At 48.2% G+C, this 26,246-nt stretch overlaps 2 protein-coding genes across 2 annotated transcripts; both read right to left on the bottom strand.

Moving 5' to 3' along the window:
- Nucleotides 1-4,179: 4,179 nt before the first annotated feature.
- On the bottom strand, nucleotides 4,180-6,959 carry LOC125537840 (probable aldo-keto reductase 2). Its single transcript, XM_048701156.1, has 5 exons — nucleotides 6,620-6,959; nucleotides 6,328-6,528; nucleotides 5,268-5,440; nucleotides 5,083-5,185; nucleotides 4,180-4,834 (listed from the first exon to the last, which is right to left on the bottom strand). Exons 1-5 carry the CDS (start codon nucleotides 6,842-6,844, stop codon nucleotides 4,496-4,498), a joined length of 1,041 nt encoding a protein of 346 aa, XP_048557113.1. The 5' UTR covers nucleotides 6,845-6,959; the 3' UTR covers nucleotides 4,180-4,495.
- Nucleotides 6,960-9,507: 2,548 nt separating this feature from the next.
- LOC125537839 (probable aldo-keto reductase 2) lies at nucleotides 9,508-24,692 on the bottom strand. Its single transcript, XM_048701155.1, has 5 exons — nucleotides 24,318-24,692; nucleotides 24,031-24,231; nucleotides 12,105-12,277; nucleotides 11,786-11,888; nucleotides 9,508-10,138 (listed from the first exon to the last, which is right to left on the bottom strand). Exons 1-5 carry the CDS (start codon nucleotides 24,543-24,545, stop codon nucleotides 9,800-9,802), a joined length of 1,044 nt encoding a protein of 347 aa, XP_048557112.1. The 5' UTR covers nucleotides 24,546-24,692; the 3' UTR covers nucleotides 9,508-9,799.
- Nucleotides 24,693-26,246: the final 1,554 nt, after the last annotated feature.

Here is a 26,246-nt window from a genome sequence, read left to right as displayed (position 1 = left end):
CGTGGTGTCTCGGCACGACGAACTGTAGCAACGGTGCATACTCAAGGAGAACACTTATACCTTGAAATTTAGTGAGAGATCATCTTATAATGCTACCGCCATACTAAGCAAAATAAGATGCATAAAGGATAAACATCACATGCAGTCAAATAAGTGATATGATATGACCATCATCATCTTGTGCCTTTTGATCTCCATCTCCAAAGCACCATCATGATCACCATAGTCACCGGCTTGAAACCTTATCTCCATCGAAGTATCGTTGTCGTCTCGCCAACTATTGCTTCTATGACTATCGTTACCGCTTAGTGATAAAGTAAAGCAATTACATGGCGATTGCATTTTATACAATAAAGCGACAACCATATAGCTCCTGCCAGTTGCCGATAACTGTGTTACAAAACATGATCATCTCATACAACAATTTATATAATCACGTCTTGACCATATCACATCACAACATGCCCTGCAAAAACAAGTTAGACGTCCTCTACTTTGTTGTTGCAAGTTTTACGTGGATGCTACGGGCTTCTAGAAAGAACCGTTCTTACCTACGCATCTAAACCACAACGTAGTATAGTGATTGCTTTTTGATCTTCAGAAAGAACCCTATTCATTGAAACCGATTCAACTAAAGTTGGAGAACAGACACCCACTAGCCACCTGTGTGCGAAGCACGTCGGTAGAACCAGTCTCGCGTAAGCGTACGCGTAATGTCGGTCTGAGCCGCTTCATCCAACAATACAGCTGAATCAAGAATCAACTGACGGCAAGCAATATGTATATACCCACGCCCACAACTCCTTTGTGTTCTACTCGTGCATATAACATCTACGCATAGACCTGGCTCGGATGCCACTGTTGGGGAACGCAGTAATTTCAAAAAAATTCCTACGCGCATACAAGATCCATCTAGGTGATGTATAGCAACGAGAAGGGAAGAGTATGTCTACGTACCCTCGTAGACTGAAAGCGGAAGCGTTATGAAACGCGGTTGATGTAGTCGAACGTCTTCGCGATCCAACCGATCAAGTACCCAACGCACGGCACCTCCGCGATCTGCACACGTTTAGCTCGGTGACGTCCCTTCGTACTCTTGATCCAGTTGAGGCCGAGGGAGAGTTTCATCAGAACGACGGCGTGATGACAGTGATGTTGAAGTTACCGACGCAGGGCTTCGCCTAAGCACTACAACGATATGAGCGAGATGGAATTCTGCGGAGGGGGCACCGCACATGGCTAAACAATCAACTTGTGTGTCTATGGGGTGCCCCCCTCCCCCGTATATAAAGGAGGGGAGGGTCGGCCCTCTCTATGGCGCGCCCAAGGGGGAGTCCTACTCCAAGTAGGAGTAGGTTTCCCCCCTTTCCCTAGTTGGAGTAGGAGAAGAAGGAAGAGGGAGAAGGAGAGGAGGAAAGGGGGGCCGGCCCCCCTCCCAATTCGGATTGGGCTTGGGGGGCACCCCCACCTTGGCCACCTCATCCTCTCTCCCACTAAGGCCCAATAAGGCCCATTGACTCCCCGGGGGGTTCCGGTAACCTCCTGGTACTCCAAAAAATGCCCGAACTCATCCGGAACCATTTCGATGTCCAAACATAGCCTTCCAATATATCGATATTTATGTCTCGACCATTTCGAGACTCCTCGTCATGTCCGTGATCACATCCGGGACTCCGAACTACCTTCGATACATCAAAACACATAAACTCATAATACCGATCGTCATCGAACGTTAAGCGTGCGGACCCTACGGGTTCGAGAACTATGTAGACATGACCGAGACTCACTTCTAGTCAATAACCAATAGTGGAACCTGGATACTCATATTGGTTCCTACATATTCTACGAAGATCTTTATCGGTCAAACCGCATAACAACATACGTTGTTCCCTTTGTCATCAGTATGTTACTTGCCCGAGATTCGATCGTCGGTATCTCAATACCTAGTTCAATCTCATTACCGGCAAGTCTCTTTACTCGTTCTGTAATGCATCATCCCGTGACTAGCTCATTAGTCACATTGCTCGCAAGGATCATAGTGATGTGCATTACCGAGAGGGCCCAGAGATACCTCTCCGACAATCAGAGTGACAAATCCTAATCTCAACCTATGCCAACTCAACAAACACCATCGGAGACAGCTGTAGAGCATCTTTATAATCACCCAGTTACGTTGTGGCGTTTGATAGCACACAAGGCATTCCTCTGGTATTCGAGAGTTGCATAATCTCATATTCAGTGGAACTTTATAAGTCATGATGAAAGCAATAGCAATAAAACTAAATGATCATTTATGCTAAGCTAATAGATGGGTCTTGTCCATCACATCATTCTCTAATGATGTGATCCCGTTCATCAAATGACAACACATGTCTATGGTCAGGAAACTTAACCATCTTTGATTAACGAGCTAGTCAAGTAGAGGCATACTAGGGACACTCTGTTTTGTCTATGTATTCACACATGTACTAAGTTTTCGGTTAATACAATTCTAGCATGAATAATAAACATTTATCATGATATAAGGAAATATAAATAACAACTTTATTATTGCCTCTAGGGCATATTTCCTTCATAAACTTCGGTCGAACTATGTTTGAAATATGAAATATGGTCAAAGTAGTTCAAATGTTTGTTCAAAAAATGGTTTTGTTTATATGGGTGCCCTATTATAGGACACCTGTTGGATATGGAGCTTCCTCGTGTCAAAAAAAAACTGTCTCACACCCAATTTTTTTTACAACACCATGTTTTCACGCCCAAAAATAGGGCAACTATTGGAGATGCTCTAAATATACGATGCTCCATAGCGTTGGAGCCCTGGGAGTTGATTGAGGGCATCAATTGTATGGTGGGACCATGATGGTCAGTGGGATGGTTCGCGTGAATTGTTGTGTCGCGATGCCTAGGCTATTTCTTCCCTGATGAGCCCCTATGGTAAGTGGGAGATCAACATGTGGGTCACCTTTTTCGGTGAAAGGGAGAGGTGGTCTTCTACTGGTCCACCTTGTGTGCGGTGTGCCATCTGCAGGGGCTTTTGCTCGGTACATGTCCTTTAGACGCCCTGGGAAGCCTCTGGACCGAGGGGCGGTAATTTAGGGAAGGGTTACAATGGTCGGTGGGTACCGTTTGGTGGTGGGGTGCTAGGGACGGCACACATTCATGCTACCATTGGAGGGCTCTTGCCTCTGCATGCGGTGTTTCTGTTAGAGGAGATGTGCCCTTGTGAAAGTGTGTCGTGTTTCTTAATCATGTTTTAGTTATGATGATGATGTATGATTAGAGGGACTAATACCTTCCTGAAGTAATTATCAGATGTTAATTCCTCTACACTGATAAAGGATGGAAGAAAGGCAGGCTCCAATCCAAAGAGGGAAAAGTTGTTGGCTAGATTACAAAAAATCGGAGGTTTGTTTCGGTTTATCTTTTTGAGTCAATAGAAAAGCCGCATCATTAAGAGGGGCTGAGATAATGTTTCTAGTTAGGAGATCATAACAAGTTCACTTCAATTCATACACTCACTCAAACATCCAACTACACATCAAATTCATCATTGCCACTAAGTTTCATCAAATATACATCCTTCTAGTGCCCCTGGATCTCCAGGGTCCAATGGTTTCCTCTCTGGAGAAACGGATCTCTTCGGGGTCCCATGCCTCGGATGTCCGCTGTTCCGTGCCCTGGATCTCCGGGGTTCCTATGGCTCCCTCTCTGGAAACTCCGGGATCTTTGAGGTATCCATGGCATCTTCACTGGATGTGCTAGACCTCCGGGGTGTGAGACCCTGGATATCCGTGATATCTGTTGGCTCGCCCTCTTGATGGGATGGATCTCCGGGGTCTCATGGCCTGGATCTCAGGGGAGCCCGGATCTCCAATGCTTCCCCCAAACTCCAGGGTACACCGAGTGGCCCAATAATTGTAAGATTTGAGAGGGGATATAAAAGCCACTCCTTCCACCTCCAACCTAATCCTTCCACCTTGAGTTGCCCGCCCTTGTCTGAACTCGAAAAAGCTCATCCTCCATTGATTCCTCCACCCAAACACTCACAAATCTCGAGGATTCAAAGAAGATCAATCGATCTACACTTTCACCGAAACACTCGTCTTTCATGGCGGGTGGCCACAAGTGGCTCCAAGGTATGGTGCACGACTTTAGGTACAAAAATACACAATAAAATTCCCCTACAAGCACTGTGTCCATATGCTTTCACAAAAATATAACCCAAGGGACAATTTGTACATGATTATTCTTTTTGTCAACATGTATTTTTACCACACCTTTATGTAGCACTACAGCACACAAGCTTATTCAACACACTAGTTGTATACCAACAACGAAGCATACACACATACATACCACAGCTTATTTTACATACCGGCATTCGCAACAATGGGAGTCCAACTCTGGTCAATACTCCAAAAACACAACTATGATTACCCTCCTGTGCCTGTTTGGAATCATGAACTCCTGTAGTCCCACTGAAGAAAAATGGCTACGCAGCTTTCAAGGATGACAATGGAGGGGTCTCAGAATACTTCCAAGTACTCGCCATTTCAGAGTACCGCTCACCCTGGACATCACCGGCAGCGGCAAAGGACTCGAGTTCGGCCATCTCCTCTGGTGTGAGCCTCACAAATAGTGCTCCCACATTCTGGTTGAAATTCTCGATTTTTGTTGTGCCAGGTATGGGACAAACATCGCTCCCCTGATGATGAACCCAGGCCAATGCAAGTTGTGATGGTGTGCACCCTTTTCTTGTTGCCATTGCGTTAACACGCTCAAATATCAGGGTATTCTTCTCAAGATTTTCTGGCTGGAATCTGGGCATATGCTGCAAAAGTATGAAGTTTTCAGTGAAATGGACAACTTGCCGTGGAAGTCCCATTCCCCTTTTGTGACAAGAAACTGAAAAGGCGTTTAAATTAAGAAAAGGTATGTGTATGATCAATGCAAAGAAAAAAATCCATCAAGCATAAACACAAATATGTTTGATTGATGAAGAGTTAGAAGCTAACTTAAAAAGCAGGATTAACCTGCACCAAAAATAGCAAAGTCTACATAGCAGTCGTTGGAATTCACCTTGCGGTAGTCCTGATCTGATAGCGAGTCGATCAGTTTTGCTCCACCAGAGAAAAATCCTCTACCAAGTGGGCTGTAAGGTACGATTCCGATTCCAAGTTCTCTTGAATTGACACAACAAAATAAATTTAGACCATGTAGTCCCTGATTTCAACAAGCAGAAGATAGCAATTTTTGTTCATTACCTGCAAGTTGGAATTATGTCTTCTTCCACATCTCTAGACCATAATGACCACTCCAGCTGAACTGCAGTAATAGGATGGACAGCATGAGCCCTTCTGATTGTTGATGCAGATGCTTCAGATAGTCCGATGTATTTTATCTTTCCTTCTTCGACTAGCTTCTTGAGTTCGCCAATCTAGCAAGGTGGAAACTCAGATTTAGGATGTAAAATAAAAAACATGTCTCAAATTGTGCAACTGGGGTTCTCAACATTCCGCCAATCTAGCAAGCTCACGTTGTATATGACAGTAACATAAAAAGGGATAGTTCACGTCCACGTTCAAATGTACATGTCTAAAATGGTGCAAGTTCACGGCTGCTAAAGGTATCATTACTTACAGTGGATAGATCAAATTCTTGTGACTAAAAAAGAAAGAAATGTCATGAGAATAGCAGCATTTAACCACGTTTCTGTCCTATTATTTTTTATTAATTATTATGAATCGTTTGGGTGAAGTTCAGTCGATGTGGCATTTGGAATTTAGGTTTGGATACTCAAAAGAAATGATGGAGTGTAGTACTATTTTGAACTTTTAAAGATCGGCAAACTTATTCTTTGAAAAGAAAAGTAAGATTAGATCATCAGTGAGATGAACTTTGGGGAAAGTTTAATCCTGTCTTTCAGCTAAACATTTTGAGTTTGCTGATCTTAAAAATGAGAGGAGACAGGTGATCACTCATGTGAGTTGTTTCTGAATTAGTGCATATTTTGTTAGCCATTCAACAGACTTGTGAGGCCGGGGTTTATCCTTCTTTTCGGGAAAAGGAAAAAAACTACTCCCTCCTTCTAAATATAAGTATTTTTTTAGAGATTTCAATATGGACCACATACAAATGTATATAGACGTATTTTAGAGTGTAGATTCACCCATTTTGCTCCGTACGTAGTTCATATTGGAATCTCTAAAAAGACTTATATTTATGAACAGAGGGAGTAATTGTTTAGCTAGTATGTGGACCTGGGTCCAGCATCACCTTTTCGTTGTAGCTAACAAAATAGATAAGTGGGGGTGTGACACTCACCGTGACCTCGATGGGCACATTTTTGTCGATGCGGTGCTGGTAGTAGAGATCAATACAGTCGACACCCAGCCGCTTGAGGCTGCCCTCGCAAGCCGCGCGCACGTACGCTGGATCCCCCCGGATGTTCCACTTGTTGTCTGCGAACGAGATGCCGAACTTGGTGGCCAGATCCACCTTCTCCCTCATGTCGCCTTGCAACGCCTGCGAGGAGCATTACATCGAACACCTTGAGTGCACGTCCGTGAATCAGAGTCCGACTAATTAGTCTAGCTTCTAGGAATCTAGGACCAACCTTGCCGAGCAGCATCTCGTTGGTGTGCGGCCCGTACATGTCGGAGGTGTCGAGAAAGGTGACTCCGGCGGCGACGGCGTGACGGATGAGCGCGACCATGTCGGGCTCGGGCTTGGGCGCGCCGTAGAAGGCGGACATGCCCATGCAGCCGAGGCCCTGCGCCGAGACCTCCATTCCCTGGGAGCCCAGCTTCACGCGGGGAACCGCCGCAGGAGCGGATGCCATGTCTCCGGCAAGATGCTGCTCTCAGGCGTGGCCGGGTCGATCGGCGGCCACCGTGGTTTGGTGTTGGTGTGGATTGTCGTGGAGGAGCTCGTAGCCTCGTACCTTTATGTAGTGTCAGTGCCATGTGAGGCTGGCGGGAAGGGTAGCGTCACCCCATATGTCACGTGAGTTGACGAGCGTGGAGTTTCCGTTCAGAAGGGAGCCGTTCCCAACAGGGTAGCGTCATCCCATATGTAAACGGGGCGTCTTGCTACAGAATGAAGTAGACCTCATCACGTGCCACGTCTTTTTTTTCCCGGGTTCTCCTGGCACGTCCTTCGTCGTACAAATCCTAGTTGTTTATTCTTCGGGGACGAAATCGTCCTACAAATTCATATTCATGGCCACAAAAATTACGTTAAGTCGTGGTAAAAAATAACAGCTTGACTGGGAATAGCAAAAGTCCGGCGCGGCAAAGCGCGCCTACCCATCTACTCCACAAGTCCACAAGTCCTAAACAACCGAGACCGGTCAAGCATCCTAGTGTTTTTGGCTGCATTTATTTATTGACACCGCCTTCACCGAAGAAGAGAATAGAATCGCCATCGCCGTTGTTGATGAAGAGAGGTTGCATAATACGTTGCCACCACACTAGAAGTGGTCGAGGGAGGGGGTGAGGGGTTGATGCACGCAATCAAACACATCCAGGGTGATTCTCCGGTCAAGATGATAAACGTAAACAAGAAGTACTCTCTCCGTAAAAAAAAATATAAGTAGTGATCTAAGAGCAATTTTAATGGGGCGATCCATTTCGTCCGCCCGTGTCCGCGGGTCGGGGCGGACAAAACTGAAGGCCCAATGCGCCGATCCAAACTCAAATCGTGTCCACCTGGCGTCTGCGCCGACCCATTTCCAGCCCAAAATTGCGCCTGGAATGCGTCGGCGCGGACGCGCCGCGCGTCTCCTCACCGTCTGCCGCGTCCCCACCTGTAGGCCACCCAACTGCCACCAGTCGTCTTATTTATGACACACCGACAGCGGGCCCACGCGTCAGCCAGTGGAAGCGTCCTTTTTTAACCACGCGTGCGGCGGGGGCCAGCCTTATCCACTTCTCCTGTCCACATCTGCCCCCCCCCCCCACGCTTCCTCGCCGGCGACCGCAAACCCTAGCGCGCTCATGGGCCTCTTCGGCAGCAGCAATGGCAAGGGCAAGGGCATCCCCGACGCCTCGTCCTCCCGTGCTCCCCCTCCCCCTCCTCCTCCGGCGGCGCTGCGTTTCCGCCCTGGTCGCCGACGCATGCACATCCCGGTGCACCAAGCGTGGTCGCTGTGGGAGTACGGGCAGCTGCTGCCGTACCCCGATGTCACGCTTCCGCACCATTGGCATCTGGATCCGCAACGGATCCCGGTGCTGGCGGTTCCGCGGAGCCAGCGGGCGCACGACGGCGAGGTGCGTAGGCGCCGCGCGCAGCTCACGCTGGAGCAGCGTCGGCTGCCAGAGTACGCCGCCGAATCTCCCAACTGGGAGGCGTGGTTCGCCCTCGAACACGAGGAACAACATCGCTCGGGTCCCACCGCCGTTCCCGTCGCCGCCCCCGCAGGTAGAGCCGAAGGACATGGAGGCGGAGGTGGAGTACCAAGCCGCCCTCGAGGAGGCCCTGCACGCGCGCTGGAGGCTAGCCGCCTCGAGGAGGACGCGCACTGGGATGGGCTGGAGCAAGCTCTTGCCCTGTCGGCGGTGGGGGACTCCGTCCACACCCCGCTCTTCGTGCCGCCACCGCCACCGTCGCTGCCCAAGCCGGAGCCGACGCGGAAGCGCTCCCCGCCTCCACCCACTTGGCCGGAGGAGGCCTGCTCATGGACGGGCCGGTACCACGAGTGGGTGAGCGCGCCTCCTGTCCACTTCGCCGCGACGCCGGAGCAGGAGGCGGCGCTGGAAGGAGCACCGGCTCTGCCAGGAGCAGGCCGACGGCGAGGAACAGATGCACTACGAGGTCATGCTCCAACGTGACGCGGAGGCGCTCCGACTCGAGGAGGAGGAGGAGGAGGAGGAGGAGGGGCGCGTGCGGCTGGCCGCAATGCCGCCGCCCCAGCAGACGCCGGAGGAGGCTGCCCTGACAGCGTACCAGGCGGCGTTCGGGTGGACTGGCCCTGCTCAGGTCTTCATCGACCTCATCGACGACGACGGCATCGACGACAAGGGCAAGGGCAAGGCCGACAACGTCTAGGGCAGCGTGCGGGGCCGCAGCAGGCGGGCGCAGACTTTTTTAATATTTAATTAGATCTAAATAGACTTTGGCCGGAGTTTGACCGGCCACTTATGTTTAATTATGTTTATTTCGTGCAACCTTTTTGTTTATTTCCACGCCAGCACATTTGGATCGGCCTTCTCGTTGGACGGTCAAGCCGACCCATTTTAAAATACGGACGTGCACATCCGCCTGGCCGATCCAAACGGACAAAGCGCGTACCCGTTTGGATCGCCCTGTTAGAGTTGCTCTAAACGCTCTTATATTTCCTTACGGCCGAAGTACTTTTACAGTGCTCCAGAACCAAGCTAAAACAAGCATCGAGGCTACCAGCATAAAGGCAGTCTTCGGTCCTATCTTCCAAACTGGATTGTTTGGGCATGTAAAGGCTGAACTATCTATGGTAACCACTGTTGGTCTCTGCACCACTGCACATACTCTACCAACGGTTTCATTACATAATTTAAACAGGATTATTCATTCTGCCGACATATTAATATCACACATCACTTGTATTTTGTTGGTCAATACAATACAGAAGCCTTGGTAGCAATGACATTTATTAAGCAGGAGCAAATCGGTAACCAAGCATAACATACACACATCGCAGCTCAGTTCATATACATGCATCTGCAGAAATGGAAAACGAAGTCCTGGGTTCAACTCTACCCTGCTTTTACCTTCTCATCAAAAGTAAACAGTGTAGTTGTTGAAGAGATGAAACTGTCTACTCAGCTTTCCAAGATGACAATGGAGGGGTCTCAGACTCCTTCCAAGTACTAGCCATTGGAGGGTACCTGTCACCCTGAACATCACCTGCAGCCGCGTAAGACTCGAGTTCAGCCATTTCCTCTGGTGTGAGCTTCACAGCTAATGCTCCCACATTTTGGTTGAAATTTTCAATTTTTGTTGTCCCAGGGATGGGGCAAACATCGCTTCCCTGATGGTGAACCCAAGCCAAGGCAAGTTGTGATGGTGTGCATCCTTTCCTTGTGGCCATCGCATCAACACGCTCAAATATCTGGGCATTCTTCTCGAGACTCTCTGGTTGAAATCTAGGTAAATTCTGTAGAAGTATAAAGTTATCAGTAAAAGATCAAACTGGTAGTACAAGTTCTACCTCAGTTTTGTAGGAGAAATGGACAAGTCTTGTATGTACACTCATGCCAGTTCACAAAAAACTGTGATTTTAGACAATGATATGGTCCTCGCAGCATTTTTATTATAATATACTTTGTTACCAGTAGCTTTACAAGTTCAAATGCTAGTTGACAAAAATTGTTGAATTTGATCCCCCCCCCCCCCCCCCCCCCCCCTGGTATGACCATTTACCGGGGCACACCAGTAAGGCCGGTAACTGACCAATAACCAAAAATACCGGCCAGTTACCAAAACTTTCGGCACAACGCAAAGCCGGCAATAGAATAACAGCTACTGCCCCCGGGGAAGATGACAGATAGGGAGGCAGAAGTGCTAAGAAGCAGGGAACAAAAGAGCAATCATCGGAGTGACAGAGTACAAGAGCGGACACACTGTAATACCATGTAGTAGACTACTAACACTTGCCACACACCATTGCATTTCATTGATCACGAATAACTAGAGTAAATTGCTTACATGAGGTAACCTTAAAGAGAGTAGATAATAGACCGTGATGGTAGAGTACCATGCATACATGCAGGACATGCCACACAAACCAGGTGCAGGTCTAACACATATATCCAATCCAAATACATTTGGTCAATGTACCCTTGCAAATGCATGCAATTGTGAATCAATGCAAGCATGGTAATTGCTGTGGTACCTTTGCAAAGAGGTGAAACAGAGTCAATTTATCATTGGTACTCCCTCCGTCCGGAAATACTTGTCCTCGAAATGGTTGTATCTAGACTTATTTTAGTTATAGATACATCCATTTTATCCATTTCGAGGACAAGTATTTCCGGACGGAGGGAGTACCCAATATTTTGAGGGATACCTAAACTACCCCCAAGGTGGAAAATGATGAAATAAGGCACAAAATGTTGAAATATATTGTCCACCATTCGCCATCAGTTCAGACTTTGTATGAACTGGTTGGTGCATGAATTAGATATGGTATCAGAGCCAAGAGGTCGCAAGTTCAAGACCCGACAAACACATTTTTGAATAAAAATAATTGCAGCCTACATTGATGCCATATCTAAGGCTAGGAGCAGCCTAGACGTGAAGGGGGGGTGGAAATAAAATGCTCACCCTTCTGCATTAGTTCGGACTTTTGGATGAACTCCTTGTGCATGAGATCAATACAAAACACAGCGACAAGATTTACTATTCATCTAATAATATACACCCAAGAATTTATTTTCAAAAATTTCAACACAGAAGTGCTCCATTTGAACTTATTAGGGTGATACACTGACCCTATTTGACATCTTTGCAATGGCACCATAGGAATTACCGTGTTTGAAGTGATACATTAATAATTACCTTTGTAGTGGTACATCAACAATTTATCGAATAAGATATCAGTACCACAAATTTTGGAGTTTGACTAGACATATGTCCAAAACAACTACTTTTTGCAAGGCAATGCTTTAAAAAAGTTTCCATAGGATCAAGGGAATGAGGATCATTCCCATCATGCATAAGCATAATATTTGGATCATTGCACATTTAGAAATCTGATGACAATGAAGAACTAAGTTGCAGCCACAATGTCATGGGAAGTCACCTTGCGGAAGTCCTGGTCTGATAGTGAGTCAACCAATTTTGCTCCTTTAGAGAAGAATCCTCTACCAAGTGGGCTGTAAGCAACAATTCCAATTCCAAGTTCTCTGAAATTTACAAGTAAAATGATTATGATAAATAAAGCGCCCGACTTTTCAACAAACAAAATGCCCTGGATCCCTGGTTTTTGTATAATACTCCCTCCGTCCGAAAATACTTGTCATCAAAATGGATAAGAAGGGGTGTATCTATAACTAAAATACGTCTAGATACATCCCCTTTTATTTATTTTGGTGACAAGTATTTCCGGACGGAGGGAGTACCTGCAAGTTGGAATTATGTCTTCTTCGACATCTCTTGACCACAGTGACCACTCCATCTGAACTGCAGTGATAGGATGAACAGCATGAGCCCTCCTGATTGTTGATGCAGATGCTTCAGATAATCCGATGTATTTTATTTTTCCTTCTTCGACAAGCTTCTTGAGTTCTCCAACCTAATAAGGTGGAAGTAAATTTAGTTGGCAACATAAAAAAACAAAGGCATGGCTTACATCATATAACAACATAATAAATGGACAAGGATGAGAACAAAAGGACCAGTCCGACAGTTGTGTGTACAGATAAAGCACAGCCATAAGACACCAACCATCCGGTGAACCAGCCTCCGCCAACCATCTCTCTATTCTAAGAAATTTTACTTCTCTCACTTGCAGTCTTCACCTCCACTTGTATGTACGTATTCATAACATTAACCACAACAAATATAAAAACCACTCCAAAAACACAAACGGGAGCACGACTTCCTCCTTCACTAACGGAGCGGTGGAGGACGACGGCCCCCGAGACCGTGGGCGGCGGCGCCACGATCCGGAGCTCACTCCATCGGATCCACCGGTCGGAACCAAGAACCAGCCACTGCCGGACTTGCTCATTGCGGTGTGTGGAGGAGAGGAGAGGAGAGGACAGGTGAGGTGGCGGTGTGATGAGAGGAGAGGAGATGGGGTTGGTCGGCACACCAGCCTGCTTAAATAGCAGGGGCAGGCAGACCGATGCCACTTCAATGCGACGCAGCGGCCGAAGTAGGTTTCTCGGTTGCCACGTCGATGTGAACGCCGGCGCATTCAACCCTTTGGTCTGTTAGAATAAGTTGTGTAGAGGTAGGAGAGTAGTTTTAAACTTGTAATCTTCTCTCTTATCTCTTCTTCTGTTTTCTCTTTCTGTAACCGATTGAGTCGATCCTGATCTCTCTCTCGATCGATCTCTACCTTGTAAGCCACGGCATGTCTCTTATATATACAATGCGGCCCAGACGAAGGGTTCTACGCTTCCTCAATTACTTTACATGGTAACAGAGCCTCTTCCTCGATAGATCAGGAAAGATCGCATCTAGCTACCTCTTCGACCGAGCGAGATGTCCACCACCTCCGCCGCCATGACGGCCAGCACCGTTGGTGCGCTCACCACCTCATCATCCTCCGCCTTTGCCTCCTCCTCCACCTCCACCAACACCTCTCTCCTCGGATCACCACCCCACGAGAAGCTCACGAGGGGTAACTTCCTGCTTTGGAAGGCCATCGTGCTGCCCCAGATCAAGGGCGCACAGATGGAGCACCACCTCGACGCGCAGAGCCCGCCACCGCCGGCCACGCTCACCATCACCAAGGACGGCAAGGACGAACAGGTCCTCAACCCCGCATGATCCCTCTGGTACGCGCAGCAACAGCAGTTCCAAGGATTCTTGATGGGATCCCTATCCCGCGAGATCCTGGCACAGGTCGCAATGCTCTCGACGCCGGCCGAAGTATGGCATGCCATCCACGCCATGTTTGCTGCCCAAAGCCAAGCTCAAGCAATCAACACCCGCATCGAGCTCACGAATCTTCAAAAAGGTAACATGACAATGGCTGAATATCTTGGAAAAATAAAGAGCCTTACAGATGAAGTAGCTTGCACCGCCGCCGTGCTCTCCGATCCGGAGATCGTGTCCAAGATTCTTGCCGGCCTCGACATGGACTACAACCCTGTGGTCTCGGCTCTTGCTGCACGGGTGGAGCCCATCACGGTTCAGGAGCTGTATAGCCAGCTCTTGAGCTTCGACGCTCGTCTCAGTCTCCTCCACGGCACCAACGTTCGACAGTCCTCCGCCAACTCTGCCTCCCGTGGCCGTGGCCGTGGGCGCGGTCACCAGGGGCAACGAGGCGGCGGGCGCGGGCGCGGCAACAGCGACTACACCAACAACAGCGGCAGCAGCGGCTACAACAACAGGGCAGGGGGTGGTGGCTTCAACGCCAACAACAGCCGCCGTCCCCCTTCCTCCCGTGCGAAACCTCGCTGCCAGCTCTGCAAGAAGGCGGGCCATGAAGTTATGGACTGCTGGCATCGGTACGATGAGAACTTTGCTCCTGATTCCCGTCACGTTGCTGCTGCCATGCGTGAACAAGGAGGAGAAGGGGTTTGGTATGTTGACTCTGGTGCAACGGACCATGTCACAAGCGAACTAGAGCAACTCGCCCTCCGTGAACAGTATCATGGCAACGATCAAATTCACACTGCAAGCGGTGGAGGTATGGATATTCAACACATTGGTCAAGCTTTTATTAATTCCCCTACGCTTAAACATGATCTAATCCTAAAAGATGTTCTTCATGTTCCTCAAGCCGACAAAAATCTTGCATCCATGTCTCGTTTAGCCAATGATAATAACATCTTCTTTGAAACTCACCCTCGTTACTTTTTCATAAAGGATCGGGCAACGAGGGAACTCCTCCATCACGGTAGATGCATTGGAGGTCTCTACCCCATCACATCCGGAGCACTTAGTCACAAGCGTCGTCAAGTCCACTCCGCCATCAAGCCCTCCTTGGCCAGGTGGCATCAAAAATTAGGGCATCCGTCATCGATCATAGTTCAACAAGTAGTCAATAAAGGCAATCTCTGATTGTCCCATAGTTCAGTTAATGAGTCTGTTTGTGAAGCTTGTCAATGTGCCAAGAGTCACCAACTCCCTTATCCCAAGTCGAATAGTGTATCTCATGCTCCTTTAGAACTTATATTTAGTGATGTATGGGGTCATGCCAGAGATTCTTTTGGAAGAAAAAAATATTATGTCAGTTTCATTGATGACTATAGCAAGTTTACTTGGATTTATTTGCTCAAGTGCAAATCTGAAGTTTTCTCTGTGTTTCAAGAGTTCCAAAAACTTGTTGAACGTCACTTTGATCGGAAAATTTTGACAGTCCAAAGTGACTGGGGAGGGGAGTATGAAAAACTCAACTCTTTCTTCCGTAGCATAGGCATTGAACATCATGTATCTTGCCCTCATGCTCACCAACAAAACGGCTCCGCTGAGCGGAAACATCGCCACATTGTTGAAGTTGGTCTCTCACTTCTTGCTCATGCATCTATGCCTCTCAAGTATTGGGATGAAGCATTCATCACTGCCACCTATCTTATAAATCGCCTCCCTAGTAAAGTCATTGCCAACACCACTCCATTGGAGCGTTTGTATCATCAAAAACCTGACTACAATTCTATTAAAATATTTGGGTGTGCTTGCTATCCCAACCTACGTCCATACAATCGCCATAAACTCGAATTTCGTTCTACTCAATGTGTGTTTATTGGCTATAGTAATCTTCATAAAGGTTACAAATGCTTAGAAGTTGCAACCGGGCGCATCTATATTTCTCGCGACGTTGTTTTTGATGAGACCCTTTTTCCGTTCGCCAAACTTCATCCTAACGCCGGAGCCCTTCTCCGTGCTGAAATAGCACTCCTTTCCGATCACGGGGGTGAATTAAATAAAACTGACTGTGTGCAAAATTCCATCGAAAATAGTGGTTCTGATGATGTTTGTGCAGAATTGGGCCATGATTTTATGTGTGCAGGAAAAGACAGGAACGGCACAGAGCACGAGGCGGATTCACCTGGCAGCAGCAGCGCGCGATCCAACGCTGATCTGCGTGCCAGTCCTGCCTCTGCCGTCGAGCGATCCGACGCAGATTGGCATGCAGCCAATCAGGTGGACGCCAGCGTGGGTTCCCCCGCTCCCGAGACGGTTGTGGCCGACAGCCCGCTCCTGGTGGACCCCGACAGCGGGGCCAGCCCACGCGCGGAAGAAACCGCGTCCCCACGTGGTGCACGCGGTACCGAGCCAGCCGCCGACAGCGCTGTCAGCGGGGCGCCTGCGGGGTCAGGATCGCCCTTGGATCACGCGCCTGGATTCTCTGCAGATCCTGCGCGGCTATCCTTCTTGGATCAGGAGCCAGGATCTTCTGTGCCTGACTCTACAACATCTCCTGCGCCTGGATCTTCTGTGCCTACAGCATCTACAGTACCAGAACCTCCTCGTCGGCATACTCGATCACAGTCAGGTATTATTAAAGAAAAAGAATATACCGATGGTACGGTCAGGTATGACAGAGTAAGGCGTGCTTTTCTCAGTCACATTGGTGAACCAACTCATTTGCATGATGCCCTTACACACAAAGAATGGAAAGAAGCTATGGATCATGAATATGATGCACTCATGAAAAATAAAACATGGCATTTGGTACCACCAAGGCAGGGTCACAATGTCATAGATTGTAAATGGGTATACAAGATAAAGAGAAAATCTGATGGAAGCATAGACAGATACAAGGCTAGACTAGTTGCCAAAGGTTTCAAACAGAGATTTGGTATTGATTATGAAGATACTTTTAGTCCTGTTGTTAAGTCAGCTACTATTCGACTTGTACTGTCTATTGCTGTTTCCAGAGGTTGGAGCCTACGCCAGCTAGATGTTCAGAACGCGTTTCTTCATGGTGTTCTTGAGGAAGAAGTGTTCATGCGGCAACCACCGGGATATGAGGACCGAAGTACACCACACTATGTATGTAAATTGGATAAAGCTTTGTATGGTTTGAAACAGGCCCCGAGAGCTTGGTACTCAAGGTTGAATATGCAGCTACAACAACTTGGGTTTACACCATCTAAAGCAGATACCTCATTGTTCTTTTATCATAGAGATAAGATCACTATATTTGTGCTTGTCTATGTTGATGATATAATTGTTGCTAGTTCAAGTGCACATGCTACCACTTGTTTGCTTAAAGATTTGAAGTTGGAATTTGCTCTCAAGGACTTAGGTGATCTTCATTATTTTCTTGGCATAGAAGTTAATCAGATAAAGGATGGTATACTTCTTACACAAGAAAAATACACCAATGATATACTCAAGAGAGTGGGATTGGACGAATGTAAACCTGTAAGTACACCAATTTCAACTTCAGAGAAACTTACAGTTGAAAGTGGAGAGGCACTTGGACCGGAAGATGCAACAAAATATAGAAGTGTTGTTGGTGCTTTACAATATTTGACTCTTGCTCGTCCTGATATTTCTTATTCTATCAATAAGGTATGTCAATATTTATATGCACCTAGAACAACTCACTGGACTGCAGTAAAAAGGATTTTAAGGTACCTCAAATATTCAGAAGGTCTTGGACTTCAGATTACAAAATCATTGTCTCTACTTGTTACTGCATATTCTGATGCAGACTGGGCAGGATGTGCTGATGACAGGAGGTCCACAGGTGGTTTTGCTGTGTTTCTGGGAACAAATCTTGTGTCATGGAGTGCAAGAAAACAGGCTACTGTCTCTAGGTCAAGTACAGAAGCTGAGTATAAAGCACTAGCTAATGCTACAGCTGAGGTAATGTGGATACAGACTTTGCTATATGAACTTGGAATCAAAGCTCCACAGGCAGCGAGGTTATGGTGTGATAATATTGGTGCCACTTATCTCTCAGCTAATCCTGTTTTTCATGCACGGACCAAACACATTGAAGTTGATTTTCACTTTGTCAGAGAAAGAGTAGCTCGAAAGCTACTTGATATTCGTTTTATACCAATTGGTGATCAACTTGCTGATGGCTTCACAAAACCTCTCACTACAAGAAGGTTGAACGGGTTCAAGAACAATCTTAACCTTGGAAAAGTTCATTCGGTTCAGATTGAGGGGGAATCTTAGAATAAGTTGTGTAGAGGTAGGAGAGTAGTTTTAAACTTGTAATCTTCTCTCTTATCTCTTCTTCTGTTTTCTCTTTCTGTAACCGATTGAGTCGATCCTGATCTCTCTCTCGATCGATCTCTACCTTGTAGCCACGGCATGTCTCTTATATATACAATGCGGCCCAGACGAAGGGTTCTACGCTTCCTCAATTACTTTACATGGTCACGTCCGTCTGCCCATCAATTCGGGTAGGCGGCCGTCCAGTCGCATCAGCTCTGCATCCACGCTAAGCGGCATGAATGTGTGGCGAGGTTTCTAGAGCAGAAGGTGCGGGAAGGGTTTTGGGCAGGGCCGTGTAGTCGGACGCAAACGTAGCACGAGTCCAAACGCCCGCAAACCTTCCCTGGGTTTGGTACCGGTTTGTGGGATTTTGGACGAGACCTTTTACAGTGCATCAAACTAATGTGAGCCGTCCATTTTCAGTGATTCAATGGACTAAATCCACCAATACAACTAGAAAAAATCAATAGTATATTTTTTTCAAGGGGTAAAATTGGAAGACTTACAAAATAGATACCAAAACTCTACACGTATTGGGAAATCCGTGTTTTTTCTTCTCCTGCTCTGACGAGACTGCAGGGACCGGTTCGGCCAAATATTTTCCGGCGGACATGAGATGCAACAGAGACGATTGTACATAGTCGATGGATCCATGCCGGAGGTCTTTTTGGCCGAGGAAATTGTTAGGAAATATGCAACTTGTATTCCCATGAGGCCATAGGCCGATATATATACATGTACAGGTGTGGACATATGCAGGAAACCCCTTATACAACGGGATAAATACAAAGGGGTACATGACTTATATTATAACTCTAACACCCCCCCTCAAACTCATGGTGGATGAACAACACTGAGTTTGGAGAGATAAAAGCCATGTTGTGCTCTAGTCTGGGCCTTCGTCAGGAAATCCGCCAACTGTAACTCGGAAGGCACATACTGAAGAGCAATAACCTGATCCTGCACACCAGCGCGCACATAGAAAGCATCAACACCAATATGCTTGGTGAGCTCATGCTTCACAGGATCGCGCGCAATGCTAATAGCACCTGTACTGTCAGATAAGAGCAGAGTCGGTGTAGTGACAGAAACACCAAAATCCTGAAGTAACCACCGTAACCAAGTCACCTCTGCCGTCAAAAGAGCCATTGCTCGCAACTCAGCCTCGGCACTCGAACGGGAGACTGCAATCTGTTTCTTCGTCTTCCAGGCAATGAGAGAACCACCAAGAAAAACACAGTAAGCAGAAAGTGAACGGCGATCTGAGGGATCACTAGCCCACGTAGCATCCGAATAGGCCTGAAGCTGTAAAAAACTGGAGCGAGGAAAGAATAGACGGTGAGATATCGAAGAACACGAAGGAGATGACTATAGTGAACCGATGTGGGAGCAGAGACGAACTGACTCAGAATATGAACCGGATAAGAGATGTCTGGACGAGTGACAGCTAGATAGACAAGACTGCCAACAAGATGACGATAACGCGTCGGGTCAGGGAGAGGATCACCATCAGTAGCACGGAGGTGAAGATTGAGCTCCATAGGAGTCTCAACAATGCGCTCGTCAGTAAGAGCAGCACGAGCAAGAAGATCCTGGATATACTTTTCCTGGGATATAGAAAAGCCATCAGAGGTAGAAGAGACTTCAATCCCAAGAAAGTAGCGAAGAGGTCCAAGATCAGACATAAGAAACTGCTCACTAAGACGAGCCTTTACAAAGGCAATATACTCAGGGTCGTCGCCAGTGATGATCATGTCATCAACATAGAGAAGAAGAAGAGTCCGACCACGAGTGGAAATGTGGACAAACAACGCTGGATCATGATCACTCGCTGAAAAACCAGCGGCAGTCACCACAGAGGCAAAACGCTCAAACCAGGCACGAGGGGCTTGCTTAAGGCCATAGAGAGAGCGACGAAGACGACAGACCATGCCATCAGGAATAGAATACCCAGGTGGGGGCTGCATGTATACCTCCTCACGCAGCTCACCATTAAGAAAGGCATTCTTAACATCAAGCTGAGAAACAGACCAATGACGAATAGAGGCCACAGCGAGAAGTGTGCGGATAGTGGTCATATGGGCCACAGGAGCAAATGTCTCATCGTAATCACGACCATGCTCCTGCTGAAAACCACGAGCCACAAGACGAGCTTTGTAACGCTCAAGAGAACCATCAGAGCGAGTCTTAACCTTGTAGACCCACTTACAAGTGATGGGACGAACACCGGGAGGAAGAGAAACAAGATCCCACGTGCCGGTACGCTCAAGAGCAGCAAGCTCCTCTGCCATCGCAAACTGCCATTCAGGATGAACAAGAGCATCGCGATAAGACGTAGGCTCGAGTATAGCCGAAAGAGCATATCGACTAGGAGAATAGCGGTCAGGGGGAGGGCGAGGCCGAGCCCGAAGACCATAAGGCGGCTGGGATGAGGAGGACGACGCACCAGAAGTAGATGGCACGTCAGTGGATTTATCTAGAACACGTGGACGACGAGTATAATGAAAAGGAAAGGAGGGAAGAGGTGGAATCACTGGAGGTGGAGACGGGGAATGTAGCGAGGACGAAGGTGGAGAAGGGGAAGGTATCGGTGATGAAGGTGGAGATGGGAAATGTGGCGGTGATGAAGATGGAGAAGAATCTGTAGGAGAGGATGGCGTCGGATCTGCAACAGCAGGACGAGGAATAGGCATACTGGGCACAGAGGGAGGTGTGTCAGGAAAAGTGAGGAAAGAGATATCCTCCACTGAATAGGTTGAGGAAGATGGACGCGGGTAGAAAGGACGAGACTCATCAAAAGTTACATCCCGAGAAATACGCATCCGACGACCGATAGGATCCCAACAACGATAGCCCTTATGCTCATCACGATAGCCTAAGAAGACACACTCAACAGACTGAGCGGACAGTTTGGTGCGTTCACGAGGGGCTAGAAGAACATAGCAAACACAACCAAACAAACGAAGCGCCGAGTAATCAGGAGAACGATCAAAGAGACGCTCGAAAGGAACGCCACCCTGCAAAGCAGTGGAAGGCTGAAGGTTGATGAGATAGGTGGAAGTGGAAACAGCCTCGGCCCAAAAATGAGGTGGAAGAGAGGCGGCGATCATCAACGCACGAGCCGTCTCAAGAAGGTGACGATGCTTGCGCTCAGCCACGCCATTCTGAGCATGAGCACCAGGACAAGAGAACTGAGCAAGAGTACCTTGCTCGGCAAGAACTCCACGCAACATCTTGGAGATATACTCTCCAGCAGAGTCAGCACGGAACACACGAATAGGCGTAGAGAACTGAGTGTGGACCATGGCAGCAAAATGCTTATAGATAGATAAGACCTCACTACGAGAAGACATAAAATATATCCATGTGTGCCGAGAGAAATCATCTATGAAGATAATATAGTAGCGATGACCTCCCTTCGAGGAAAAGGGAGTTGGACCCCAGACATCAGAGTGAACAAGGTCAAAAGGACGCTGAGACACAGTGTCGCTGTGAGGACAAGGTAACTGGACCTGTTTACCAAGCCGACAGCCCTGACAGTCTAAAGACACACCGCCGGAGACGGATCCAAGAAGACCACGTTGAACTAAGGATGAGAGACGAGAGCCACATAGGTGACCAAGGCGATGATGCCACTGCTGAAAAGAGCTGGTAGACAAGGCAACAGAGGAGAGACTGGCGGCAGCAGCAGCGGACGGAAGATGAAGCCAGTCAAGCTCCCAGAGACCCTGAGAGTCACGACGTCGAGGACCGGCACCAAGGAGAGTACCAGTATGGCGGTCCAGAACGGAACAAGAGTCAAAGTCGAGAATGACACGACAACCAGAGTCAACAATTTGTCCACCAGAAATGAGCTGCATGGTAAGTCGGGGAACATGAGCAACATCAGGAACATGAAAAGAAGAAGTGCTAAGAATGCCTCGGCCAATAACCGGGAGAGAGGTACCATCAGCAGTAAGAACATGAACAGGAGAATCGAGAGGTCGAGTAGAGGACAGAGTGGATGAATCATGAGTCATATGAAAAGATGCTCCAGTATCAAGAATCCACGGAGATGTACCTGCTTGTGTAGAAGGTGGTCTCACAATGCCAGAAGAGTCAGCAGCAGAACCAGCAGAACCTGTCGATGGAGAACCGGAGGATGGAGCTAGCAGGCATCGAACTCGCACAATCTCCTGCTCGGTCAGGGGCGCAACTGAAGAGGTCGACGTAGATGCGCCCGACAATAGAGAGTCTGAGGCAACCAGCAGGGCGCGAAGTCGCGCAATCTCCTCCTCAGTGAAGTACACAGCTGAAGTAGTCGACGCAGTAGCACCGGGAGCACCGGGAGAGAAGCGGCCACCACCACCTGTGGAAGCCGCTAGATGTGGCGGTGTAGCATGACCAGTAGTATCCACACAGGCCGGTGGAGGAGACGAGGCCGTATGTAGACAAGCGCCAATCGTCAATGGAAGACGCCTGTGCGAGGCGGAGTCGACGGAACCATATGCACCAGCACTACCAGTGAAAGTCGCGAGAGGAGTCGACGTAGAGCGACGGTCACCATGTGCAGAGGTCGGGAGAAGAGTCGCGGAGGAGTGACCAACACAACAGGCGGAAGATGCCGTAGCGGACGACGTCACAGGCTGACGAGCACCAAGCACCGAGGAAAAGCGCATATGCGAGACAGGATCAGTGTAGGGTACGCTTTCCAAAATCAGCGGACAGTGTGGAGAGGAAATTGTACCCGACGACATGATGCTTCCTTTTTTTTCTTCTTCTTTTTTCTTCTTTTTTTTCTTTTTTTTTTATCGGAAGGCAACCAGTCAAACAGCCAACACAGCGACCGAGCAAATCAGATCGGAATCAGTAGGCGGCGGCGGAGCAGAATCAAGTGGGGGAGGCTAGTGCACCACGTCACGGGCCTTCACGGGAGGAAGATGGTGCAGCAGCCGCATGTGAACAAGCACACATTGGGATGAGACTTGTACATGCACACGTCAGGTTCAGGCGGGCCGTCACAGGCCAACAGCGAGCGGCCGGATTAGTCTGCCCGACCTTGCAGACCACGTGGCGGCTGTGGCATCCAGAAGAAGCAGCGCCCCAGCGCGTGCTGAGGAAGCCGGCGGGCGTGGATGCTTCAGGCTGGGGCGGCGGATCAGGACCTGGCGTGGATGGATGGGTAAGATTCCACCGGAGCAGAATAGGAGAGGAAGCAGCAGCGGCCATCCGGAGAGAAGGAAACGGAAACGGCCGTGCACGACGGGATCGAGCACGAGTTGCGGCGTGCGAAAAAAAAACCCTAGGGCTCTAATACCATGTTAGGAAATATGCAACTTGTATTCCCATGAGGCCATAGGCCGATATATATACATGTACAGGTGTGGAACATATGCAGGAAACCCCTTATACAACGGGATAAATACAAAGGGGTACATGACTTATATTATAACTCTAACAGAAATCACCATATACAATACATTGATTGATCGTGTCATGATGTACTAGTACGCGTATGTGATCAGCCGATTGTTTTCCGGCGATCAAGCCGGTGGCCGCGACCGATGCACACAAGCGACGCACGCACAAGCAGCGGCCGCACCTCCGAGAGGGAGCTGCAGCAACGACGGCGCTGCTGATCAGGACGCCGTAGTGGCGGCTCCGTGGCCTCCTGATTGATTTGATGCCCGATCACAGACATAGCTCCCACTTGAAGGTCATGGCTCTGATCGATTGTTGAACATGCACCATTGATGACCGGCGATGGCAACGACGAGGTCACATGAGGATGGCCACCGTGAGCGATTTTACAAATTAGGAAACTTTTTTTTTGACAAAACTACCCCGCTAATTAACGGCTGAGATGATTCAATACTACTTGGTACCAGAGGTAGTATGATGTGCCGTAAAAAATCTCTTTTGGACGTCCGAAGGCGTCCACGGTGTTTAAGGGACACCATTGGATATCCAGACAAGCCAGTCCGAACGTTTAGGGGAGGTTTGGTGATGAGCGTTGGAGTTGCCCAAAAGGACATAAGACACCAACCGTCCGGTGAACCAGCCTCCACCAACCCACTCTCTGTTCTAAGAAATTTGAGTTCTCTCATCACCAGCAGTCCCCACTCTCGTATTCATCACAACTATAACCACAGCAAATATAAAAATCACTCCAAAAAAAAACACCAAAAAAATAGTTGGGGACATGAAACTCACCGTGACCTCGATAGGCACCCTGGTGTCGACGCGGTGCTGGTAGTAAAGGTCAATGCAGCTGACGCCGAGCCGCTCGAGGCTGCCCTCGCACGCCGCCCGCACGTAGGCCGGATCCCCGCGAACCTCCCGCTTGCCGTCGGCGAACGAGATGCCGAACTTGGTGGCCAGCTCTACCCTCTCCCTCACGCCCCCCAGCAGCGCCTGTCACGAGCAGAGCATTACATCGAGCGCCTTTAGTGCGCGTCCATAAATCAAAGATCTGAGCATGATTGCAGCACATAACCGACCTTGCCGAGGAGGATCTCGTTGGTGTGCGGCCCGTAGATGTCGGAGGAGTCGAGCAGGGTGACGCCGGCGGCGACGGCGTGGTGGATGAGCCCGACCATGTCGGGCTCGGGCTTGGGCGGGCCGTAGAAGGCGGACATGCCCATGCAGCCGAGGCCCTGCGCCGAGACCTCCATACCCTGGGAGCCCAGCTTCAAGCGCGGCACCACCGTGACAGGAGCGGTCGCCATGGTCGTCAAGGTAGTGCTCCCCGCTGGTCTTGGATGTTGCCGGCAGGTTTTGGTCTGGCTCTGACGTAAATGGGGAGCAGCTAGGTGTTCTCGAAACTTTTTATTGTTCGTGCGAGTGTATGAGATGTTCTGACTTCTGAGGTTGGTGGAATGGCGGCATCAGTGTGGGACAGCCAGAGAGGTAGTTTTTCACCTCCAGCTTACCGTCTCATTCCTTCACCGTGCAAACTGGCCATATATTAACGGTAATGTTATCTGGCAGATGGTTGGGGGTGGCAAGCTTACGCACTTTCCTGATGGTTTTAGTTGTGATGTGAGATTAAACGGTGACAATTTTAGAAGGAAAACGCTCTTCTCTGAAGAAAGAAACTGTCACCCCTCGTATAACTAAAACTGCCATCTAAACATTCGCTAATGTCAACCTCTCCCGGTGAATGTTCCCCAGTTAAGAGAGTCATATACTAAATATTACTTCCTCAGTTTCAAAATAAATGACCAAACTTTATACTAACTTTATACTAAAGTTAGTATATAATTAAGTCATCTATTTTAGAACGGAGGGAGTACCTATCATTAAAAAGACTTTACAAAAAATAGAAATTACATCTAAGTCTGTAGGGTGTTGAAGTCTTTAGTCTGTCTTAGCAGAGCAAATTTGTTGAAACTCATGAACTTTTTTTTGTGAGAAACTTTCAATCTATTCATCTTCAATTATGGCAGTACAAATAACAACAAAGGTAATAAAAATTACAAGCATGTCCGTGGACCACCTAATGACGACTACAAGCATTGGAGCGAGCCAAAGACGTGCCGCCGTCATCGCCCCTCCCTCACCGGAGCTGGGCAAACCTTATTGTAGTAGACAGACGGGAAGTCGTCGTGCTAAAGACCCAAAAGACCAGCGCACCAGAGTAGCAACCATCGCGATAAAGAAAGTCATAAATTAGAAGAATCAATCATGTAAACACCTAAACGAAGATGAACGAAGACCGGATCCAAATAGATCCACCGAAGACCAGCACCGATCGAATCCCGCAAGATCCGACGGAGACAAACCTCCACACGCCCTCCGACGATGCTAGACGCATCATCGGGACAGGGATAGAACGTGGGAGACATTATTCCTACCAAGGGACACAATCCCAATCAAGATGTTGAATCTAACAAGAACGAGAACGGGTCCCTCCCGCCGGCAGGGGGCGAGATCCTCCACGCCGCCATGGCCTAGAGACCATCGGAGATGGGAGGGACCGGCGGCGGCGCCGACAGGAGGAGAAGAACTTTTCTTGTGGAGGAGAAAAAAGAAACCACTTTTCTGAAACTCATGAACTTATAGAAACAATAGTCAAGAATTCAGTCAATAACTCAATATAGATCAAACGAGGCTAGTCGTCATGATCTACATATCAAATTGCTGCCTAGATTAGAAAAAACTCTAGAGAGGGCATGTAGAACCCTCCAAGTCCGGCACGCAACTAGAGAACAAGGGCCATCTAGTCGTTCCTTATATAGTATAATTAATTTCTGAGGAGTACAACCTATTTGGAAGGTTTGGATACCCCCTTGAGGACACATTCTTTCTCTGGTTATTAGCTCACAACAAGGTACAAAAGATAACTTGAAGAAAAGGCATGTTGCTAAAACTACGGTCCATTTAGCATTTAGCTTTTGACTGTATGGTTGCCTCTAATGTTAGGCCAT

Source organism: Triticum urartu, chromosome 2, assembly GCF_003073215.2.
Source record: "Triticum urartu cultivar G1812 chromosome 2, Tu2.1, whole genome shotgun sequence".
Classification (NCBI taxonomy): Eukaryota; Viridiplantae; Streptophyta; class Magnoliopsida; order Poales; family Poaceae; genus Triticum; species Triticum urartu.
The sequence above is the reverse complement of the archived record's forward strand: the minus strand, read 5'-3'. Positions and strand labels throughout refer to the sequence as shown.

Excerpts from the sequence above, each read along its gene's own strand:
- LOC125537840 (XM_048701156.1), bottom strand. The coding sequence starts at position 6,844 with ATGGCATCCGCTCCTGCGGCGGTTCCCCGCGTGAAGCTGGGCTCCCAG. Across the intron at positions 6,529-6,619 it reads ACGAGATGCTGCTCGGCAAG|GCGTTGCAAGGCGACATGAG; the intron begins GTTGGTCCTAGA and ends TGCTCCTCGCAG. Across the intron at positions 5,186-5,267 it reads GACATAATTCCAACTTGCAG|AGAACTTGGAATCGGAATCG; the intron begins GTAATGAACAAA and ends TGTCAATTCAAG.
- LOC125537839 (XM_048701155.1), bottom strand. The coding sequence starts at position 24,545 with ATGGCGACCGCTCCTGTCACGGTGGTGCCGCGCTTGAAGCTGGGCTCC. Across the intron at positions 12,278-24,030 it reads GGGTGCCTATCGAGGTCACG|GTTGGAGAACTCAAGAAGCT; the intron begins GTGAGTTTCATG and ends CCACCTTATTAG. Across the intron at positions 11,889-12,104 it reads GACATAATTCCAACTTGCAG|AGAACTTGGAATTGGAATTG; the intron begins GTACTCCCTCCG and ends TGTAAATTTCAG.